At 40.0% G+C, this 14596-nt stretch overlaps 1 protein-coding gene across 9 annotated transcripts in view; it reads right to left on the bottom strand.

The window, feature by feature from the left end:
* Positions 1-6914: 6914 nt before the first annotated feature.
* ABLIM2 (actin binding LIM protein family member 2) overlaps positions 6915-14596 on the bottom strand; it is a 154355-nt gene continuing 146673 nt past the window's right edge. For all 9 annotated transcript variants that reach the window (XM_076335874.1, XM_076335877.1, XM_076335879.1 and 6 more), the window contains one exon: positions 6915-8670. In XM_076335874.1, the coding sequence (XP_076191989.1) occupies positions 8557-8670 (114 nt within the window). In that variant the 3' untranslated portion in view covers positions 6915-8556. The remainder of the gene's footprint in view (positions 8671-14596) is intronic.

The following is a 14596-nucleotide window of genomic DNA, read 5'->3' as shown; positions in this document are numbered from 1 at the left end:
TGATACAATGTCACTTTTTTGCTTAAGTAATTTTCTTATTCCTCCAAGAAAGCTTGGCCAGGTTTGCATTTAATGATACTTTCACAAGCACAAAGCCATACTTTTTCTGCTCCAAACCCCCTTTCCAATATTTCTATTTAAGCCAATGAATTAGAAGGGTTTTGAAAGAAAAAGACCTCATTTAGGGTTGGGCACGTGCTACTTTAATGCTTGCCTTCTGTACAGTGCTTGGAAATCAAGGTCTGATGATGTAGAGCAAGTATCTTTACAAGGTTTGTTTTGCAAGTATTAGGCCTCTTTATGTCTTAGTGAATTTCTTACAGTAGATGTTTCACCTTTTTTTAGCAAGCAAGATAGGGTTCAAGAAAATTTTCATAAATACATTTAATTTCAGAATAATAGCAGTGTTGCCAAACTGGTATTAGTATAGAAATACTCGTTTTAGTCATCATCTCATGAGCGCAGAAGGCACGAAATATGCTAATTTATATGTGAGCCTATTTCAGAAGTACAAAGGTAGAGTAAAAGTGAAAGCACATAATGTGGTATTTATATTTTTATAGAATATTTAAAAAAACATTTATAGACCCTGGAGGAAAGTGTCTGCCTTGAAATTCAGCACCTCATAATAACCTACAGCAGCAGAGTCCTCCCACTAATGGCAACAGGCATACATTCTTCTGTAGAACCCTTTAATTTTAGCCCCTACTCAAAAAAGAGAGAGATTTCAGCTTCTATTAGGTACGTATATTCTTTTCTGTGCCATTTAAAATTCAATAAATTATTTCAGTAGCCTTCGGTTATTATGTTATTTTTATTGCACTATAAAAATAACCAGTTATTACACTGAAAAAAAGGATTAAGGAAAAAAACGCAGTTTGAACAATTTGATGCTTATACAGTGACTCATAGAGTCCTGCAGGCACTGCCATCTATCAAAAACTAGCTGGGAGATGAAAAAGTGTCTAGTATAAAATTGGCAAAAACTGGGGAGCCCAAAGCATCTGTATTCCAGATCCTTAACTTGAAAGAGATTTTTTTTTTTCAAGTCTGACTAGCAAAATTGTCAAGTGGCATGAAGAGTATAAACCTGGTTCCACAACTGAATTATTCCAGGCCCGAGAACTGGGAAAATTCAGATGACCATTAGGAACTTCAATTGTTTAATTTGCTATCAATCATGTTACCTATTTAACTATCAGTTGATAGAAAAATGTATAGATACTAGTGTAAAAAATTAAAATGGCTCTTATGTCAGAGTTCAGGAGCATGTCCACGCGGGGTGAAAAAAAAAACAACAACTTGCAATAGTGAGAATAGCTCTAGCAGGGCTTCAGCATAATGTATATTTGTATTAAAAAAGTCAAAGTCATTCTTACCTTTCTTCTTCCCCTATAAAAAAAAGATGTTATGATGTTTGACATAACACGGTGAATATAAAGCAAATACTGTAATGCCTTTATTCTGTCAGACCACCTCCTGCATACAAGGTACAATGGGCTGCAAGGAGCTTGCAGAAGAATTATCAAGGGCAAAGAAAGGTTTTAATCTCAAAAGAAATTGAAAACATTGCAATTTTTAGTGGAGAAAAGAGTTACAGGATGTAATAAGGGAGTGCATCGTAGCAAGTGGAGAAAACAGGTCAACAGCAAATCATTCAGGACACAAATGTAACAAGATTCAGAAGAAGAAAGCAAGGATATCCAGACTTCTAACAAGTGGTAAACACATCATAGCTGAGACAGTAAACCTCTTCCCTAAAGCCTTGAATCATTAGACGTTCAGATATGTGGGACACGTTGCTTTTGTCTGTTTTTGGTTTCCTACCGATCACTCTGGAGCTGCTGCTGTTGGGCAGTCTGGCACGGAAGGTCTACCGGCTGGTCCAAACTGCTTGAATGCCGCATAGATTTGTTCAACCATTAAAAAAAAAAAAAAAGGAACCTACCTACTTACAAATACCTGCATGCATAGTAGTCAAGATGTCAAACACTGAGTGGTGGGAAGAAAACATGCTAAATCATGAAAGTAAGAACACTTAGAAAAACACAAAACTACTTACTTCTCTTAGCTGTAACTCACAGAGACGGGGGCTGTGAGGAGGGAATAGTAACCAGCTGCAATAATGCAACAAACTTCAATTTGTTCATTACCAGAGAAACTAGTGAGATCTAATGCTTCAAAGGCATGCATTTTTACTGAGCACCACCTTTTCTAGCATGGCTTTTCACAGAATAGGAAAAGAGAGAAGGGATACCTTGGTGCCGGGGAAGATTATGGAGCGGCTCATCTTGAGGGCGCTCACAAGGCATGAGCGGGACAACCAGGGGATCCGGCCTAGCCAGCACGGGTTCATGAGAGGCAGGTCCTGCTTGACCAACCTGATATCCTTCTATGACCAGGTGACCCGCCTAGTGGATGAGGGAAAGGCTGTGGATGTGGTCTACCTCGACTTCAGCAAGGCCTTTGACACCATCTCCCACAGCATTCTCCTAGAGAAGCTGGCGGCTCACGGCTTAGACAGGTGGACTCTGCGCTGGGTCAAAAACTGGCTGGACAGCCGGGCCCAGAGAGTTGTGGTGAATGGAGTTACATCCAGTTGGCGGCCGGTCACGAGCGGTGTTCCCCAGGGCTCAGTACTGGGGCCGGTCTTGTTTAATATCTTTATCGATGATCTGGATGAGGGGATTGAGTGCACCCTCAGTAAGTTTGCAGACGACACCAAGTTGGGTGGGAGTGTTGATCTGCTCGAGGGTAGGAAGGCTCTGCAGAGGGACCTGGACAGGCTGGATCGATGGGCCCAGGCCAACTGTATGAGGTTCAACAAGGACAAGTGCCGGGTCCTGCACTTCGGCCACAACAACCCCATGCAGCACTACAGGCTTGGGGAAGAGTGGCTGGAAAGCTGTCTGTCGGAAAAGGACCTGGGGGTGCTGGTCGACAGCCGGCTGAACATGAGCCGGCAGTGTGCCCAGGCGGCCAAGAAGGCCAATGGCATCCTGGCCTGTATCAGAAATAGTGTGGCCAGTAGGAGTAGGGAAGTGATCGTGCCCCTGTACTCGGCACTGGTGAGGCCGCACCTCGAATACTGTGTTCAGTTTTGGGCCCCTCACTACAAGAAGGACGTTGAGGTGCTGGAGCGTGTCCAGAGAAGGGCAACGAGGCTGGTGAGGGGTCTGGAGAACAAGTCTTATGAGGAGCGGCTGAGGGAACTGGGGTTGTTTAGCCTGGAGAAAAGGAGGCTGAGGGGAGACCTCATCGCTCTCTACAACTACCTGAAAGGAGGTTGTAGCGAGGTGGGTGTCAGTCTCTTCTCCCAAGTAACAAGCGATAGGACGAGAGGAAATGGCCTCAAGTTGCGGCAGGGGAGGTTTAGATTGGATGTAAGGAAAAATTTCTTTACTGAAAGAGTGGTGAAACATTGGACCAGGCTGCCCAGGGAAGTGGTGGAGTCCCCATCCCTGGAGGTTTTTAAAAGACGTGTAGATGAGGCGCTTAGGGACATGGTTTAGTGGGCATGGTGGTGTTGGGTTGACGGTTGGACTCGATGATCTTAGAGGTCTTTTCCAACCTCAATGATTCTATGATTCTATGATTCTATGATACAAAGACTCCAAAAGCCTGAGCCAGCACCTCCCGTGAGCCTGTGAGGATTTGGCCGTACCTCAGAGGCGGCCTGGATATGAAGAAATGCAAGCCTCCAGTATAATTTTACATGTATAAGAGGGTTGCAGTCTGTCATTGTGATATTAAAAACATGTCTTTTTTTTCAGATATTCAAGATATCTGAAAAATGGTAGCCATGCCTGTGAGCTATCAAGTAATCACATTGGTCAAGGGTCAGTCTAGATCTTACGAAGCTTAGAAGAACATGACCCTTTTCCTCACACACGAGTCAAAGGGAGAGGAGAATATAAGGACACCCTGGAGCCCATGCGCCACACAGATGGCAGTGCCTGGGATCTCACCTAGCTCATCTGCAAATAGCAGAACAGCATTTTCCTGCAGATCTCTGAAAAGGCTAATAAAATTAATAGTCTGGCTTGGTCACACTTGGGAAATGTTAAATAGATGGTTCCTCATCAAAATGAGGAATGGAAGACAAAGCATCTCTCTTGGTCTGAACTGTATCTTTTTTGTTCATGTAAAACTAACCTTGTCTCAGAGGGTTATTAGATTCCAGGTAGCTTCTCACAAATACGTATTTTCTTGTTTCTGCTATTCCAGTTTTCAGAGTTCTCCCCTGAACCACAAGGAAAAGAAATAGCAGAAGGTCAGACAAAAATGTCCAGCCTTCTCAGCTATAATGGTAATCTGGCACGCCTGGTTTCCTATCTGGAATTGCTGGTCAGATATTTTTCAGCAACCACAAAAATCCATGTGTGCCTTTGTCTCAAAGACTATGATGATGAAATAAATTGGCTCTTTCATTGCTGTGTTTGAGACGTGCCTTCTTTAAAATACATGAGGTGAGAATTAGGTCATACATCAGGGTTGTCATGAACGGCTGAGACATACACTTCAGATCCAAGTATGAAAATGAAATCTCTGACAGAATTCCTTTGCTTCTTGTATACATATCAAAATAGCTTCCTTCAAGAGCTATATTGATCCTTTTGACCTGCAGAGCCATATCCATACTTACCAAAATGGTGAAAGACAGCATTTCCTTGAAAACAGAACTATGGACCAGTATCTTAATAACGCGAAAGAGCATTATCTAAAAAACAGCCAATGATCTGTCGAGACTCTCGGTTTGTTACTGCCAATGCTGGACCACACTCAGATGGAACATTCTGGCAAAGATTTATCTAATTACTCTGAAATGCATTTTCCATTTCATGATGCTATTTAAGATTAGCATATGGAACTCTAGAAATAAACCAGAACATTGATTATGCACACATTAGTCTATTCACATTTAATAAGACACTCTTAAGTTCCTGAAAGAAGACTACCTGACTAAAATTCCGATTTGCAGTTTTTAAATGGAGAAAAAATGATAAATTTTAGAAACAGAAATGTTGTGTTCTCTGGTACGCCATGTTCTGGTTTATGGAGTTTAGGTGATGTACAGAAAACTTAGCAGTGAACTACAACACTACTCACTTTATGGCCCTTTTACACTGGTGTATTTGATGGTGCCAAATCCAGCATACAATACCATATTGTAAATGAGAATTTAGTTAGGCTAAAAAGCATAACTAAATAGGTCCTTGCACCATATGACAGTAGATGCTTTAAATATAGAGTGATACACTGACATGTATCATCTGAAAAACAGAACAGCTTATTGAGTTATGCCACCTTTGCACAGAACAGACATCTACAGACCATTTCAACCTTTCAGGAAAACGAAGTAAGAAGGACACACAAGAGTACTTGTTCATCTAACGTCAGCAAAGGTTTTGTGTATGGAAGCCAAAATTCCTTTTTGGTTTTGGCTGGTAGTAGGAACGTAAGTTGATAAACTGACTGTCTTCTAAAACATTTTTGCGTGTTTGGCATTGAATACCTGCCTGTTTGGTGAATAGTATAATGAACACAAAGAATTACTGTGTTAAGGCGTTTTGTGAGATCTGTGCAATTCAAAGTACCGTCCTGATGGCTTGAAAGTGATTTGGTAACATGGTCTAGGAACTGTCAATGGTTGTAAGGCTGGTATTCCACCAACTTGGTAAAATCTGGCTTATTATTTTCACTGACAGACTGTAGGCATAGAATTAACTTCATCTAAGATTCGATAGCTTGCAATGTATACTTCTGCAGTTGGATTAGCTTTCTTTATATTCAGTGGACAGAAATATGATGGGTGCAATTCATGTAACAAGTTTTGAACATTAGGATGTGATTGAAGTGCTTTTTTTCTCTTCACTGACCATAAAAGGGAGCACAGAATGACAAACTGACTTGTAAGCAAATAGAGATAGATGATGGGGTACTGCTCCTAGGTACAGTTGTGCATTGTGGTAAGAACGGATGCTCATGAGCTAAAACGTCTACATGGGGGTATGTAAAACAAGAGCTGTATCTGATTTAGCTCAGGTAGGACAAGGATCTTCAGAAGACACTTTTAAGGCTGTTGATGTTGTAACAGACTAACTGGCTCAAAACAGCATAAATGGGTCAAACAGAGCTCACATGCTCTCACTGTCCTCACTTGTCATCAGCTATACATCTGCATAATACAGTACAGAAGCATGGAGCTGTTGATCACGTGATCCTTAGTAACGCACATTTTCCTTGCAGCATAGGTTGAATCCTACACTGGGACAATAGCTGCTGTGGTTAAGCAATTTTCAAATTATTCATGAAGAATGACATTGAACCTGATCTGCACTGGTATATGGATTTCTTTGATCGACCTGCAATTTTTTTACTCATGGAGAAGATGCCTGTAATCAATCTGATGTCCCAGGAAGGTGTAGATGAGAAGAGTGGTCTTCACCAGTGTCAAACTTATTCATGATCATTACTTACTCAACCAATTGTTCTCCTGGATTTAGATTTTCATAGTACCAATGGACCTTGCTGATCACGTTTTAGATTGGCCCATTTCAGTGCGCTGCCAGTTTTCACATGTAGGCAAAACGTAACAAGCTATTCTGAGGTTGAAGAGCATTATGGATGCCGCCTGCAGGTGATCAGGAGCTCTCAGTTAAGACTGGCTAATGGTTCTGTACGCTGAACATCACCAGTGAAGCAGCTTTTGCTTGGTGAGATGTGCCAGTTGCTAGATGGACTGTTTAAATCATGACCAACTTTACAGTAACTTGACATTCAGAGGTACACTTAACGCTCTCCTCACTGAGCAAAACTAATGCAAATTACATATGATTTACATTAATATCATGGGAAGACCCTATACAGAGCAGCAGTGCAATCTGAAAATTATACACACGTTAGCGAAGTCATTCAGTTATGTCTTTGTTTTAATGAATTTTTTAAACATTTGTATCGTCAGACAAAACATTTAGGTCATGAGAAAATATTTATTTCCAACAGCATGGATTTTGAAAGTTAGTTGGAAGAAGGCATGTTCAATGCTATGGTTTTTCCAATGCTGGGTCAGTTGAAACAGTGTGTTGTAGTGCATATATTAACCAGTTACTTCAAGGAAATGCAAAAAGACATAGTGAAGTAGGAAGTGAGTACAAACATTCAAGGCAGTAAAAATGCAGAATACTGACACATGGCTGAAAAATGTACTTTTTGTAATGCTCTTTTAGTATCACACAAAACTAGCAACTCACTTTAAACCATTCTTTGTCAGCAACCATACTTCTGACCATATGAAATTACTAAATTTAATACAGTCTTTCAGCTGGAAGAGATATTAAGGTCTAACGCTCATATCAAATGCTTAGATTTTGTTAGCTTTGCTTGTTATTTAAGATAGTTTCAAGGTACTGCACCAGTATCACATAGGTTTTTTTTTTTTAATTGATTTGTAGAGAAACATGCAAATAGTAACGCATGAGGGTTTTATATATTTGATTATAACTGGATGTATTATTGATAGAGCACACCAAGCTTTTTTTGTTACATTTTATGCTGAACTGTTCCATTTCCACACCTACCAATTGCCATCACAGTTCTCATGGCTTACTACATAAAGTCAGAAAGTGGAGAAAGTAAGAATGTCTTTACTTAGGACATATATTAATGAAAATAATTCTTTTGTAGATAGATATATCTATCTACACATAATTAAGATTACATGGTATTTTTATCAGCATGAAATGTAAAAAAAAAGTTCTCCAAACACCCCAAACTAGTAGGAAAACACAGTTAACTGGCACAATACACTCTTAAACCAGTTTTGTATAAGGCTTCAGTTTTCCTGATGAATGGGACTAAATTTATAAGTAGGTCTGTATACATTTTAGTCATTATAACTGTTTTATGTCACAATATATTCTTAATAAAATAAAAACTCTTGTGTTGTAATTAAAGATAGCTAGTTACCTTCTAGACAAATATGACCTTTTAGAGAGTAGGCTGTGTCTAAAGTATAAGAAGTAGAATTAAGGTGCTTCCATATTTTTGCTTTCATTCTTAAAAAGTACCACACATAAACAATTGCAATAATTGCTTGCGGACATGCTTTTCTTTGGCTTTTACCATATTTTTAATAGCATGTGATCCCCTATTGGAGAATTTTATATTCATTACTTACTTGATTTTGTAAAAGTTGTGTTGTAAAACTTAATGGAACAAAATGTTGGATGCATTTCCTTTGTCACAGCTACACTTTTTCTCTTCCTTTCATAATTTCCGTTTGCATCAAGCAATAAGTGCAAGCAACAATAAATTTAAAGCTAGATTTTTTGCACGTTGTAAACTGGGTAGGACCAGGAGTTACTGACAAAACCATCTGGTCATGCAAGATTAGCAAATTCTCTGTATTCCAACGTGTTGCCATCTAATCTGTCCTGTTTCCCCTGACACATACTAACACAATGAAGCTGGACAATGGTTCAACAGCAAGTGCATGTGATAGTTCTGGCAAGACTATTTTTGTTTTGATTAAGCACATATTTTATCCGGGAGGGGCTAGAAAAGCAGGGCCTTTTTCTTCAGGTCATTCCGCTTCCAAAGTGCCAGACGATCAAATTCCTCAATGCTCATTTTGAAGACTTCCTGGAACTCTTCAGGGGACAAATGCCTCTTGAAAATGAAAATACAAAAGGTATCATTAAGCTCTTCTGTGCACAGGAATATTTCTGCTCTTCCTAAGTTTTAAAACACACCACAATAATGCATTAGGATTTGCATTTAAATTCCCAAATTGGTTCTGGAAAAGACTGCATCAAAACCAAATGAACTCAGAGTAGCTGGGAAATGAAATTATTGATGGCAGTAGTGACTTTTGAAAAAAAAGAAAATCTTTCCAATACAGTTCCAACTGAGCAGAAGCTACGGTCTTCGGGAAAAAGATGTGTTTATACGCGGTGCTTGATGACAGAGCACGCTGAGACAAATTCAAGCTATTCCAGGACTTTAAAGAGACTGATAAGAATGTAATTTCAGAGTTGGATTTGTTTTGCCTTGATCTTTAATAAGAGCGGTGGACACCACACTGGTCCACTAATAGCAGCCTTGTAACAAAGGAGAGAGCACACTGCTAAATTCTTAAATCCAAAATGTACTTATCCACGGGGATAAACTCATATCAGAAGTCCAAGTTGGATATAGGTTTTTTTTTAAATGCCAAGAACTATGCTTCTATTTCATGTTTTCATGATTCAATATAAAAAAAAAAAAAGATAGATGAAGAGGGGAGAATACCAACATAAAGAATTGGAAGGAGTTAGGATAAGGAAAGTATATACAGTTTGCCTAACAATTACTAGTATACACACAGAAAAGGCACAAAAGATAAATGTGTGAATTACAAATGAGTATCTTATAAAATTCTTCTGATAATTGTGGACTAACTCTTGTTCAATCATTTCAGTAGTATCAGTTATGGTTCTCTGTTTCCAATGTGTTAAGCACGCACTGTCTGAAAGGGACAGATTCAGTGCAATGAGAATTACAAATTGCAATTTTTAAACATGGCCTCTCCTCTTCCACAAAGATTTCCTTGAAACCTGGGTCCAGCCCTGCAATCTAATCCTCTCCTCCCCAGCCGAGCTTTTGACTTTCAATTCCCCAGGTGCAGCTCTCCTTCCAGGCACACGCGGGCAGCCCCAGCCTGCACCTCAGTGCTTGCTGAAGCACCACCTGCCTCCAGAAATGAGGTCCCCCAAAGCTGCTAAGCGCAAGAAACACTTGGACATGCCTCACACAGCAGAATCAGGCTCAACACACATTAGACAACTGCGTTATTTCAAGGGAAGGATATTGGCCCTTTCCTTTCATCTCACTGTCTCCTGGTTGCAGGACTTCCCAGGAGGTGAGAAACCTGGGTTCAATGCCCTCATTATTTGGAGGAGGCTCAAAAACACCATCTAGTCCACATCACTCACTCCCAAGATGCATGCCAGCAAGTCAGCCAGGAGGGTAATTTTAAAGGACATAGAGTCCTCACGAATGTGAATAATGCTGCCTGCAAATGCTGAGTGGAAGATGCTGAAGGTAGCGGGGAGCACAGCACTCCCCAGAGGCAGGGGAGCCACTGGGTCCTTTAGGCTATGTTTTTTTCTGGTAATTCAAATAAGCCAAGGTTGTCTATCATTTGAATCAGGTCTCAGCATCGTCTGGAAGAGTGCTTGCTGCTGTTAGCCAAAACTGTGGCAGGGAGCATGCTAACATGCCCTGGTAATCCCATGATGGTTTACTTGACCAGGATGGACACAGGCCCATTGGCCTACTGTACAAAGCTATTTTTTAGGCAAATTTGAAAGCAGAATTTTACTTTCCACTTATTAACAATGCATTTATCTTTGTAATGTAAATTACTCAAGGAAAATTAATGAAATTGTTTATAAGAAATCACTACATTTAATTACCTTGAATGGTCATTATGGGCCCTTGTGGTTTCTTAAAAAAGGACAGCCTTGTTTTTTTTCCCTTGAGATTCCACATATTCAGAACAACAGTGACTAAGAGCTTGGAACTGAGCCTTCATTTTTCATTTGAGCAATGATAGCAACCCACCGTAAGCACTATGCATAGCATGGAACAAACACGCCATGCATATTTGGCAAAGGAGATCCTGTTTTGCATGGAAATGAGCAACATCTGACAATGTATTTTAGAAACAATCTCTCACTGACAGAATTTAATTCTACTGGGTTTGGAAAGAAAAAGTAACCTCTCTGCATTGATTTTTTTTTCATATTTTCCTGGTAATCCAGTGGACAAATGCGAGCAAGCTTAACTTCAGCAATTTCTCACAGCAAGGAACATGTCTGTAAGTTGTGGGATTGAAAAAGAAGTCTGGATGAGCAAAGTGTATCATATTTTATTTTATCTTACTTTCTAGATTGTGGATAAGACTTGAGATGTCCCCTCACTCAGAAGAAAGCAGTGACAAACTGTAGTTCATACTCAAAGAGAAAATCAAAAAGCCTATACCCTGCAGGTAAACCCATTTTGCCAATCATCCAAAACCATAGCAAATGTAAAACTTTAAGAGGAATGTTTTCACTTTTCTTGAGGTAAATTACGCCATTTCTTCCTAGAAACTGCTGTGGTCTCATCAGATCTGTTTCAATACTGAAGGTCAATGGAGAGAGAGTCAGCAAGCACTGTGTCAGGCCTCAGGCCTTTTCTGCAGGGTGTCAAATACTTGCTAACGCTTCCCCTCCTGACGAAGCTTGCCACCAATCTCAGTACAAGCTCTCCAACTCCCCCTTTCCTCTCCAAGGCCGTACTTTGCCATTTATCATTTTGCTTCACCCTCAGGCTTAGCAAGCTGCATGCATCTATCCAAGCCAGTATGAATTAGATATGCGCTCTGTTCCTCTGTATCCAGATGACATCACCTTCATTCCTTGCATGCACTCATTTTCTAATTATACTGAAGTTTTGTTTTACACCAGCAGCATTTTTTTCCTCACAGAAGTTCTCAGTTGATGCCGCCTGGTCCAAAATGAGTTGAGAGTTTCCAGCCCAGGGATGCAGTAGCAGAGATTGAGATGGAGAAAGCACAAGCTCACTTATTTCCACCTCCCATTCCACTAGGCAGTTTCTTTGCTTTTAGTTCTCCTCCACATACTGTCCCTCATCTCAAGGACTAACAACGAGACTGCAATATTAGCAAAGTTTCTTACTCCATCAATGCAAAATTAATTCTAGTAGAAGGAAACACTTCCCCTTTGGTCTGAACCCTCTCTGAGGACACCAGTCTGTGCCGAGTGTAGCATAATTCCCACTGTTTTCCCTGCATCTCAGCAACTTTCACCATCCCTTTCTTAAGCATCATGGGCTCTAGCTTTGGGACCAACCCTAGAAGCAGCAATGATTACAGTTCTGTCTGCAAATTTTGGAATAAACCTTGATCCCAGAAAGATGTCATCAAACTGGCAAAGCTTCAGATAAAAACAACAAAAGTAATCATGGGTTGCAGAGTTTGATTTATGAGGAAAGACTAAAAGGCCTAAGTATGTATAAGCTTAGCCAAATGATGACTAAGGGAAAATATGGTAAATGTCTACAAGTATTTGAAGGGTCTAAACACCATGGGAATAGGCCAGTGTGGGAAGTTTATGTTCATACTTTTCTTTCTATGTGTGATGTTAAATTTTGTCTGCACTATTGTTGGGACTTTCTTAAACCTTATAGCTTTAGGACCTAGAGCTCTTCCCAAACAAAGGCAGAGAAAATGCACCACTAAGAAATCTTAGATTGACTTCTCTTTCTTCTCAGCTATTTGAATATTAATTTGTCTTAACTGAAGCGTTACCTTGTCTCATTAGTCAAACAAAAGAAGGGAAATTGAAAATTACGCGTAGGGAATAGGGAGGATATTCATCTTGAGGTATGAGAGATGTGTGTGCAAAGCTATGCTTTACAAGGCCAAGAACATGATTTCTGTTTTTTTTTTTTTAGGAATGGATCAGCTTAAAATATCCAGCTATGTTAATAGTGCATCATTGGGCCATTAATGGAATGGCCAAACTTATTAGTAAAAGTAACATTCATTCCTTTTTTTTTACTAGTGTTGGCCTTGTTTACCCAGTAACATTCATTCCTTTTTTTTTACTAGTGTTGGCCTTGTTTACACAGGAAGTCTGGGTGTTTTACAGTGTGCTAGTAACTGATTCTTAATTCCCTTTGTGACAATTTGGCCATATTCAGGCAGCTTAACTCAATCTACTTCTCTGCTCTGCATCAACGGCAAAGCTGGGCACGTTGAAGACACTGAGGAGAGTACAGAGGACCAGATTAAGGTCCCCTTCTACCCACACTCTGAACTGGCTGTATTTAAGTGAGCTCAGTTTGGAAGCTGCATAGTGATGTTAACATGATGCTACCTGAAAACCTTGCTAAAAGATAAGGTAAACAGTTTAAAGATGGTTCTTCACTAAAAAGACTGCTTTACTGGAGCTCGCAGCATCAGAACATCAGCATTTTGGATATATTTAAGTGTGAAATTGCCACACTAGAAAGGACTACTGCATCATATTGTTGTGATAAAATTGTATTAATCTGAGGCTTGTAAAGTCAATAGTGCTCAGTCTTCTGTTCTGGATAGCATTTTGTGTCAGCTTGCATGGGAAATCAGAAAAAGACAGTGAGACTCAAGTTCAGTAAAGTGCTGAGGATCCACCAGATGTGTCCATGGGTCACAGCAGTGGCTTTATATGGAAGAGGAGAGTCGTGTCTCCAGATGCACAATCTCTCACCTGCACTGACAGCATTTTGGATTAGATATATGGGATCACAACCTTGGGATCCCACTTTGGGAAACCCAAAGGTGGCCTGCAGCTTGGGAACTGAATACTGCTGCTGTAATTCCTCACCTGGATATTACCTATCGGGCACAGCACTGTGTAAGAAGGGTCACCACACCTTGCTGTAATTATGCCGCTAGCTCTCCTAAAACATACAAACGCACAACAGAAGAATTAAAACGCAAATGTTTCTTATTAAGATATACAGAACTAAGCAAGGGCTGAGCTAAACCTCTCTACTGCAATGCAACCACTATAACGGAAAATCCTCATGCTCTACAAAACATGATCATTAAAATGAGCGATACAGATACGTGCTCATTTTTGAGTCTCTCAGAACAGAAGTAATTAATTGCACATTCAAATACTTGCTCCACAGTGTTATCTCAGAAAGGAGTGATGCTTTTCGCTGTAAATTAATGAGGCTTGTCTCTATTTTTCTGTGGCCTGCTAAAAAGCCACTAATCATTCTAAATAGAGTTACAATGTTTATTTAATGCAATGAGAGTTCTTTTCCCTGAGAATAATTGTGCTTTTAATGAAATTCAGAGATCTTCAAAACTAATACTTAGGAACATGGCATTAGTGTGAATAAGTCACAGGAAGGGAAAATTGCAATTAACCTACAGCCGTACTGTAGTAAGCTGTGACCAGGTCATGCTGCACAAGCTTGTTTATTCTGTGTCAGTAATTGGATGGGAGTCTTCATGTGAAAACCTGCTGATGTAGGAAATTCAGAGGGTATCATACTTCCTTACGAGTCAGTATTGAACCAGTGAACCAACAGAGTGGATAGCAGGAGGTGATGAGTTGAAGACTAGAAAAATCAAAGTCCTAATTCCTAGAGGTCATTTAAAACCTCAGGTTTGTTTCTCTTTTGCTTTTTGTTACGTTATGTTCATAAGAAATGACAGCTGAGCATTACATTACCTTTGCTTGAATCCATAGTGAATCTTTCAGCTAGTCTCTCTCTGAAGCACTACTGTCCACTTTATTTTACAGAGTGTAATTTTAAGTAGTTGTCCACTTCAATTCATTTTTTTTCAGAGTCTTGTAACACTTCCAACCTCTGATCCACAAAATCCAGAAGTCATAGAATCATAGAATCACTGAGGTTGGAAAAGACCTCTAAGATCATCGAGTCCAACCGTCGACCCAACACCACCATGTCCACTAAACCATGTCCCTAAGCGCCTCATCTACTCGTCTTTTAAATACCTCCAGGGATGGGGACTCCACCACTTCCCTGG

Source organism: Aptenodytes patagonicus, chromosome 4, assembly GCF_965638725.1.
Source record: "Aptenodytes patagonicus chromosome 4, bAptPat1.pri.cur, whole genome shotgun sequence".
In the NCBI taxonomy this organism is placed as follows: Eukaryota; Metazoa; Chordata; class Aves; order Sphenisciformes; family Spheniscidae; genus Aptenodytes; species Aptenodytes patagonicus.
Note: the sequence above shows the minus strand (reverse complement) of the source record. Positions and strands in the feature narration are given on the sequence as shown.